Source organism: Anolis sagrei, chromosome 1, assembly GCF_037176765.1.
Source record: "Anolis sagrei isolate rAnoSag1 chromosome 1, rAnoSag1.mat, whole genome shotgun sequence".
Lineage (NCBI taxonomy): Eukaryota > Metazoa > Chordata > Lepidosauria > Squamata > Dactyloidae > Anolis > Anolis sagrei.
The window spans coordinates 907633-916723 of NC_090021.1; the positions used below are offsets into that span (position 1 = coordinate 907633).

Genomic DNA, 9091 nt, shown 5'->3' on the forward strand with positions numbered 1-9091 from the left:
TTCCCAGCCTCCCAGGCTTGGGGGGGGGGTCCCAAGGGCCACCCAGCCCACCACACAAGCACTGAGCAGAAAATCCAGCTTTCCCCAAAGGAATCAGGCAGCCAGGCATTCAGGTCTGGCTGGCAAGGAAGGTCCTGCCTCAGTTTCCCCAAAGGACTCCAAAGCAAGCAAGGACCATACACAGCAGGGTCAAGGCATTGCTACTCATCAGGTCAATTATATTATATTATATTATTTTTATTTACAACACTTCTATGCCACCTTCTCACCCCAAAGGGGACTCAGAAAGGCTTATAAGACTATATATATATATATATATATATATATATATATATATATAGGAATAATATAATATATATATACACACTATATATATATATATATATATATAATATTATTCCCATCAAACTGTGAACTATAATATATTATATGTATGTGTGTATATATATATATATATACACACACACACACACACACACACACACAATATATATATATTATATTATTACCATAGTACAGTATCAGTATTATATATTACTATACTAGCTCCATGCAGTCATGCCGGCCACATGACCTTGGAGGTGTCTACGGACAACGCTGGCTCTTTGGCTTAGAAATGGAGATGAGCACCACACCCCAGAGTCAGGCATGGCTGGACTTAATGTCAGGGGACTACATTTACCTTTACCTATACTAGCTGTACCTGCCACACGTTGCTGTGGCCAGCCTTCCCTCCTTCTTTCTCTTCTTCTTTTCCTCCTTCCTTTGCTCCCTCTTTCCTTCCTTCCCCCTTTTTCTTTCCCTTACTCTTTCTCTCCTTTCTTCTTTCTCTGCCTCTTTCCTTCCTTTGCTCTTTGTTTCCATCCTCCCTTCTCTCTTTCCTTCTCTCCTTCCCTCCCACTTTCTCTCCTTTCCTCCTTCTCTACCTCTTTTCTTACTTCCTTTGCTTTTTGCTTGCATGCTTGCTTCTCTTCCTTCCTTCTTTCCTTCCCTCCCTCTTTCTTTCCTTCCTTCCTTCCCTCCTTTGCTCCCTCTTTCCTTCCTTCCCTTTTCTTTTTTCCTTCCCTACTTAATTCCTCCTCCTCCTCTTTCCTTCCTTCCCCCTTTTTCTTTTCCTCCCTTCTTTCTGTCCTTCCTTCTCTACCTCTTTCCTTCGTTCCTTTGCTCTTTGCTCCCATTCTCCCTCCTCTCTTTCCTTCTTTCCTTCCCTCTCTCTTTCGTTCCTTCCTTCCCTCCCTCCTTTGCTCCCTTTCCTTCCTTGCTTCCCTTTTTATTTTTCCTTCTCTCCTTCCTTCCTTCTCTTCTTCCTTCCTTCCTTCCTTCCTTCCTTCCTTCCTTTCTTTTTCTTTTCCTTCCTCTTTGTCTCCTTTCTTCCTTTTCTACCTCTTTCCTTCCTTTCTTTGCTCTTTGCTTCCATCCTCCCTTCTCTCTTTCCTTCTTTCCTTCCCTCCCTCTTTCTCTCCTTTCTTCCTTCTCTACTTCGTTCCTTCCTTCCTTTGCTTTTTGCTTCCATGCTTGCTTCTCTCTTTGCTTCTTTCTTTCCTTCCCTCCTTCTCTCCTTTCTTCCTTCCCTCCTTCCCTTCCTCTTTCCTTCCTTCCCTTTTCTTTTTCCTTCCTCCATAATTCCTCCTCTTCCTCTTTCCTTCCTTCCCCCTTTTTCTTTTCCTCCCTTCTTTCTGTCCTTCCTTCCTTCTCTACCTCTTTCCTTTATTCCTTTGTTCTTTGCTTCTACCCTCCCTTCTCTCTTCTCCTCTTTCCTTCCCTCCCTCTTTCTCTTCTTCTTTCCCTCCCTCCTTTGCTCCCTTTCCTTCCTTACTTCCCTTTTATTTTTCCTTCTCTCCTTCCTTCCTTCCTTCTCTTCCTCCTTCCTTCCTTCCCCCTTTTTCTTTTCCTTACCCTTTCTCTCCTTTCTTCCTTCTCTACCTCTTTCCTTCCTTCTTTGCTTTTTGCTTCCATGCTTGCTTCTCTCTTTCCTTCCTTCCCTCCTTTGCTCCCTCTTTCCTTCCTTCCCTTTTCTTTTTTCCTTCCCTCCTTAATTCCTCCTCTTCCTCTTTCCTTCCTTCCCCCTTTTTCTTTTCCTCCCTTCTTTCTGTCCTTCCTTCCTTCTCTACCTCTTTCCTTTATTCCTTTGCTCTTTGCTTCTACCCTCCCTTCTCTCTTCTCCTCTTTCCTTCCCTCCCTCTTTCTCTTCTTCTTTCCCTCCCTCCTTTGCTCCCTTTCCTTCCTTACTTCCCTTTTATTTTTCCTTCTCTCCTTCCTTCCTTCCTTCTCTTCCTCCTTCCTTCCTTCCCCCCTTTTCTTTTCCTTACCCTTTCTCTCCTTTCTTCCTTCTCTACCTCTTTCCTTCCTTCTTTGCTTTTTGCTTCCATGCTTGCTTCTCTCTTTCCTTCCTTCCCTCCTTTGCTCCCTCTTTCCTTCCTTCCCTTTTATTTTTTCCTTCCCTCCTTAATTCCTCCTCTTCCTCATTCCTTCCTCCCCCTTTTCTTTTCCTCCCTTCTTTCTGTCCTTCCTTCCTTCTCTACCTCTTCCCTTCATTCCTTTGCTCTTTGCTTCTATCCTCCTCTCTTTTCCTCTTTCTTTCCCTCCCTCTTTCTCTTCTTCTTTCCCTCCTTCCTTTGCTCCCTTTTCTTCCTTCCCTTTTATTTTTTTCCTTCTCTCCTTCCTTCCTTCTCTTCCTCCTTCCTTCCTTCCTTCCCCCTTTTTATTTTCCTTCCCTCTTTCTCTTCTTCTTTCTCTCCCTCCTTTGCTCCCTTTCCTTCTTTCCTTCCCTTTTATTTTTCCTTCTCTCCTTCCTTCCTTCTCTTCCTCTTTCCTTCCTTCCCCCTTTTTCTTTTCCTTCCCCTTTCTCTCCTTTCTTCCTTCTCTACCTCTTTCCTTCCTTCCTTTGCTCATTGCTTCCATGCTTCCTTCTCTCTTTTTCCTTCTTTCTCCCCTTCCTTCCTTCCCTCCGTCTTCCTTCCCTTTTTTCCTGTATCGTCATTTAGCTTTTTTGGGTGTTTAAGTTCTTTCTGCAATTTTGGGGGGGGGTGGGGGGTTATGAGTGAAGGTCACTCGTTGGCCTGTTCGGTGTCTTGTGTCCAAATTTGGTGGCAATTCCCCCAGTGGTTTTTGAGTTATGTTAATCCCACAAACACCGGAATGGACCATGACTACGAGATTGATTATGACCCCAAACAAGACGAAGCGGATTTTTAGTTTAATTAGTTGTGTACTCGTAAGATGTTGTGTTATGGTCTCGATCTATTGTAAACTGTTGTCTTTCTATGTTCTATGTTTTGTACACCGCCACGAGTCGCCCTCGGGCTGAGAGTGGCGGTTAACAAGTGCAAATAATAAATAAATAAATAAATAAATAAATAAATAAATAAACAAACATTACATTTTTATTTATATAGATTGTACTATACCATTGTATCGTAATATTATTAGTAATATTACCCAAAATATAAAATATATAATTATAATATATTATTATTAGTATTATATTGTATTATATTATATTATATTATAATATTATAAACATTATATGCATATGCAATATATTACATTACATTATATTGTATTATTAGCATAGCACCGGAGACAAGGCTGGAGTGAATCATCCGTCCTCACATGAAACCATTGCAGACGATTCAAGGTCTAGATTGAACATTTTAGAGAGTGGGAGCTAACCTAATCTCTTTAGGAATGGCATTCAAGAGCCGAGGGGCCACCACCAAGAAGGTCCTCTCTCTCGTTCCCACCAGCCATGCTTGAGAAGGGGGTGGGACTGAGAGAAGGGCCTCCTCGGCAGATCTCAGAGCCCTAAAGGCCAAAGGGAGAGCCCAATGCCCAGCCCTGATGCCCGTGTGCCCCCTCAGTCTCTTTGCAGGCTCCCAGGAGGCCCTGGCTGGGCTGCCCCCCGAGAAGGGCCCCTCTGCGGCTCCCATGGAGGCCCCCGCACCCACGATGATGACGAACGCCGAGCCCCCCGCAGCCCTCCATTGCCACCAGTGCCGCGGCCCCTGCTCCCCCAGTCAGAGCCAGCAGAAGCTCCAAGCCCAGAGGAAGCTCCGCATCGCGTGCGCCGTCTGCTTCCTCTTCATGCTGGGAGAGGTCATCGGTCAGTGGGGCTGGAGGAGGTGGGGTGGGTGGGTGGGGGGAGACTTCAATTACCATCCTTTGCCTCTGAAGCCAGCTCCTGACTCCCCTGTGCTTGCCTTTCAGGGGGCTACCTGGCCCACAGCTTGGCCATCATGACAGACGCGGCCCACCTGCTGACGGACATGGGCAGCATGGGGGTCAGCCTCTTCTCCCTCTGGGTCTCCACCCGGCCGGCCACCAGGACCATGACCTTCGGCTGGCACCGCACAGGTAGGGGCCTCCTCCTCCTCCCTCCAAGACTGTTGTAGCTCAGCAAGTGGCTGAGGGTTCCTCTGACTTTTGTGGCATGTTGGAGGACAGGGGTCTGCTGGATTCAAAGTGATGAGTTTGCCAGTGCTAGGAGAGATGTGCAATATTCCTGCTTCTTGGCAGAATGGGGTTGGACTGGATGGCCCATGAGGTCTCTTCCAACTCTTTGATTCTATGATTTTATGATCATTCCCAAGCCACTAGGAATAGTGAAACCAGTTCCCTTGGGAATCTGTCTTTGGCCAGTGGAGAGTTTTCCCACAAAGTCAGATTAGACTTGAGAACAGAGGGAGTGAAAAACAGACCAATTAGACCGTCTGAGAGAATCTGTGATCCTGAAGGCCAGGTGCGTTCGGCATGATCTCATGGCTACTTGGTCAGACTTAAATTAAGTAATGTTGGCCTAAGGCCAACATTACTTAATTTAAGTCTGACCAAGTAGCCATGAGATCATGCCAAACGCACCTGGCCTTCAAGACCTCTTAGAGGAGACAAGGTTGCCAAAGGATGGCTGTCTCAGCTCTCAAGTTCATGTTTCCAGTGTTTTCAAGTTTTGTATTTTAGTTCATGCCTATGTTTCCTGGAAGAGTTTCCCTTGAAAAAGTTCCCGTTGCGTTGTTTATGGATTTAAGCTTGGATTTTGGTACTTCTGACTTTATGTACTTTGATCCTTTTGGATTCATGTTGCTTTTGTATTCGCTATTCTCCCTTTTGGAATTACCTTTTTGCAGAAACATTCTTAGTCTAATGTGTGGTGCTGGGTGAAACGGCATCTACTACAGTATTGGACAGAGGTGGGCAGCTGACCACTCTCTCCTTCTCCCTTCCCCCGCACAGAGACGCTGGGGGCGCTGGCCTCGGTCCTCTCCATTTGGACCGTCACGGCGGTCCTGGTCTACCTGGCCTCGGCTCGCATCATCAGTAATGACTACGAGATCGAGGCCTCCGCCATGCTGGGCACCTCCGCCTGCGCCGTCGGGGTCAACATCATGTGAGCAGAAGCAGAAGCCAAGATGATGGTGGTGGTGGGGATTTGGGGGGCTGCAGCCGCACAGGCTCAGGTGTCACAAGTGGGGGCCCGGGGCCCTAGGACCAAAGAGGATACCCACAACTGAAGGGCCCATGTTTAACCTCTGCTCTCAGTCATAAAACACCTTTGTGTGAAGAGTCATGGGGAGAAAGACCTCCCACGTTCAGGGGGTCGCCAGAGAGAAATCTATCGAGGACATCTCCACCTTCCATGGGGTGCAGAAGAGGGGCTGGGAGGAGGCCTTCCTTGCCAGCCAACCGGAAAGAAGCCCTCTCCTGCAGAGGCACAGGAGCCCTGGCCCATTTCCTGTGTGCCTTGTGGCCCCCCCATCCAAACCCACTTTCCTTTGTTGTCGAGCAATTTAGAATGGCTGTGGATAGTGAGTTCCAAGCCACTGTGGGTTTAGCCTGGTGAGAAAAGAGAAGCCAATTTGAAGCAGAAGCCACCGAGGTATTTATTTCTCTTCCAGCTGGAATAGGATGACGGCTGTAGTAATCTGCTGAAGAGCCGCCATGCTCCAACACAAGAAATTACACATTTTATACTTTTCCCAGTCTGAATTTCCCTTGCCCGCCCCCAGACCAGGCTTTGCTGTGATTGGTCAGGGGGCAACCCTGATGTCAGCAAGCTGGTAGGAACGGCTGGACGCTGGTGTGGCTCGTCCAATGAGAGGCAGAGCCCCGCTTTGGCCGCTCAGCCAATGATGTGAAAGGAGGCGCAAAAACAGTAAAAAGAAAGGAAAACAGTTGCTAAATGATGGGATTATGAGTGGCCCATCTACTCATTGTGGTCTGGAGACTTGATGAAACAAGAGAATTGCATTATACTGTTTTGTGATATTTTGCATTGTTGTGTAAACCGCTTTGAGTCGCCTAAGGGCTGAGAAAAGCGGTATAGAAATAAAGTAAATAAATAAAATAATAATTGTGCAGTCCAGGGATTAAACCCAACAAAATCAACAATAATTCTTGTTTGGGGGGGGGGGGCAGTTAGGAAAGGGTTGTGCCTCACACACAAGTGCGCGCACACACACACGCACGGATGCATGCAGTGCTAGTGATGCCTGTGCCTGTCCCTTGCAGCATGGCCTACCTCTTGCACCAGTCTGGCTCCCCGCACAGCCACCACTGCCTGGGCCAAGGGGGCTACGAGCGCATCGGGGAGAGCCCCTGCGGGGCCCCCTTAGTTCCCCGCAGCAACACCAGCGTCCGGGCCGCCTTCGTCCATGTTGTGGGGGACCTGCTCCAGAGCATTGGGGTCTTTGTGGCTGCCACCGTCATCTACTTCAAGGTAAGGAGGGAAGGAGGGTAGGGGTCTGCAGGGCTGGGCAGGAGGCCTTTGCCCTTGGCCTGAGTCTTTGGGGGTCCAGCCCACCCTCCCATCATCTCCCTGCAGCCCCAGTACAAGATTGCGGACCCTGTCAGCACCTTCCTGTTCTCCGTCTTCGTCCTGGGATCCACGGCCACGATCCTCCGTGACGTCTTCCGGGTCCTCATGGAAGGTAAGGGCCCTGCTTTGGGGGAGGCAGCTCTGGTGCACCTGGGGTGCTGTGTGGGCTGTATGACCAAGGTGTTCTAGCAGCATTGTCTCCTGACATTTCCCCTGCACTTCAGGCCCCTTCCTCCCCCCCCCCCGGGTGTTGTATGTCAGCCTGTTTATCCTGTGATTGTGTCTGATGTTCATGCTGATGGGAATATTCCTCATGGGCCTGGGTTAAGTTCAGAAAAGAGGCCTGCGCTGTTTCAGAATGATTCACAAGGCCACATTCCTGGGAGAGACCTTTTACCGCTTTTCTCAGAGCAACTTCCTGAAGATGATGATGAGATTGATTTCCCAGGTGCGGAAATTAATGAGGGAGATAATGAGGGAGAGGATAGTGAAACATTGGGCAGAAAGTGAAGTTTTATTAAACAGTAGCAGAGCTTTCAGAGACTGAGGTGATCCTGTCGTCTACAGCAAAAGATAACAAACTGTATGGGAAAGTCAAGAAGAATGCACTCCTCTGTTTTGGGTTGTGGAAAAGTTTGTAATGATTCATGGGAGTGAGTTGCCTCAGTTGAAACAATGCCATTATTTGTCATGGTCTCGTATTCAAGGGCTCGTAGTTTCATGTACCAAGTTTTTGTCCAGCTTAATTTTTGCCTATGGGATTTTCCTGCTGTTTTGTTTCGTGGTTTCAAGTGCCTTGCTTAATGGATTTCTGTATTTATTTCTTTATTTAATACATTTTTACTCATGGATCTTGTTCCCCTTCGAAGCTCATGAAATATTTTGAGATTTTGTAAATTTACTGTTTTGCTATTTTTTACTGTTTTGCCTACAATAAACTGCTTGCTGGTTTAATCTACAATAAACTACTTGCTGATTTTACCAAGCTGATGTGGTGTTTAAGGCCAGAGGTGATCCTGCTCTGGTGTACAACACTCAGCTGCTTAAGCGGTTGAGGGGGAAATGGAAAGGCCCTGAGGTGCAGGCAAAACATCAGGAGAAAATGCTGCTAGTACACCTTGGCTGTATAGACCGCAAAGTACTCAACACTCCAGTGATTCCAACCACGAAAGCCTTTGACAACATACAGCCAATGTTTCCTGCTTTCCTCCTCCTTGCCTCTTGCAGGGGCCCCGCGGGGTGTGGAGTTCCAGGCGGTGAAGGAGCTGCTGCTCTCGGTCAAAGGAGTGAAGGCTACTCATGACCTGCACCTCTGGGCCCTGACCCTCAGCCACCACATGGTGGCCGTCCACCTGGTCATCGGTGAGCAGACTCACTACCTGATGGGAGCAGAGGAAGAGAGGGGACTGGGTGGGTTTTGGCTCCTTGCCCACCTTCCGCACCTCAACCGCTGACCCTTCTTGCCCTCAGAGCCCGGTGCGGACATGGAAGCTGTGCTGCAGGAGGCCACCGCCCTCCTCCAGAGCAAGTTCGGCTTCTTCTCCTGCACCATCCAGGTGGAGCGCTACCAGGAAGACATGGCCGCCTGCCGCCAGTGCCAGGACCCTCGGGACTGAGGCCGGGACCACCCACTCACCCACCCTCGGCGCCTGCACTGCCAGCCTCCTGCTGCCCAAGGGGGGCCCCGCCTGTCCGTCCGTGTTCGGCCAGAGCATGCAGGGGTTGGGGAGCCCCCCACAGAAGAGAGGGGCGGACTGGCCCCCTCCCATCTTCGTGCCACATTCCAGCCAGACGGAGGGAGGCCACCAATGCTTCCCTTGCCCATCTCTGCCTCAGTGTCTTCAATGTGCCTGCTGAGGGATCCGGGCCTCCAGCGGTCAAGGAGAGGCCGCCCTGACCCTCGGCCAGGCCGCCTCCTCCTCTTGTGTCTGTCTCTGCATGTGTGTGTGTGTCATGCTAGCAGCAAACACTTGCACTATGGATGTCTTTTTTGGAAAGGGGTCCAGGAAGGGGGTTGGAAGGAAGACCCCAAAAGGGTGGCCCATGCGACCCTCTGCCCGGTCTCCAGGCCACTGTCCACTCTTTCCTCTTCCCAGCCAGGAGCCCAAGCTGCCCTTTTGTGTGTCACGCTAACTAACAGCAAACACTTGCACCATGGATGTCTCTTCTGGAGAGGGGTCCAGGAAGGGGGATGGAAGGAAGACCCTCCCCAAAAGGGTGGCCCATGCGACCCTCTGTCCGGTCTCCAGGCCACTGTCCACTCTTTCCTCTTCCCAAGCT

The 9091-nt window shown here is 49.2% G+C and overlaps 1 protein-coding gene across 1 annotated transcript in view; it reads left to right on the top strand.

The window, feature by feature from the left end:
* SLC30A3 (solute carrier family 30 member 3) overlaps window positions 1–8429 on the top strand; it is a 9102-nt gene extending 673 nt beyond the window's left edge. The window contains exons 2-8 of the mRNA XM_067463187.1: window positions 3861–4102; window positions 4207–4353; window positions 5230–5383; window positions 6505–6712; window positions 6818–6923; window positions 8039–8173; window positions 8282–8429. Coding sequence (XP_067319288.1) covers window positions 3861–4102; window positions 4207–4353; window positions 5230–5383; window positions 6505–6712; window positions 6818–6923; window positions 8039–8173; window positions 8282–8427 — 1138 coding nt within the window. The 3' untranslated portion in view covers window positions 8428–8429. The remainder of the gene's footprint in view (window positions 1–3860; window positions 4103–4206; window positions 4354–5229; window positions 5384–6504; window positions 6713–6817; window positions 6924–8038; window positions 8174–8281) is intronic.
* The last annotated feature ends 662 nt before the right edge of the window (window positions 8430–9091 follow it).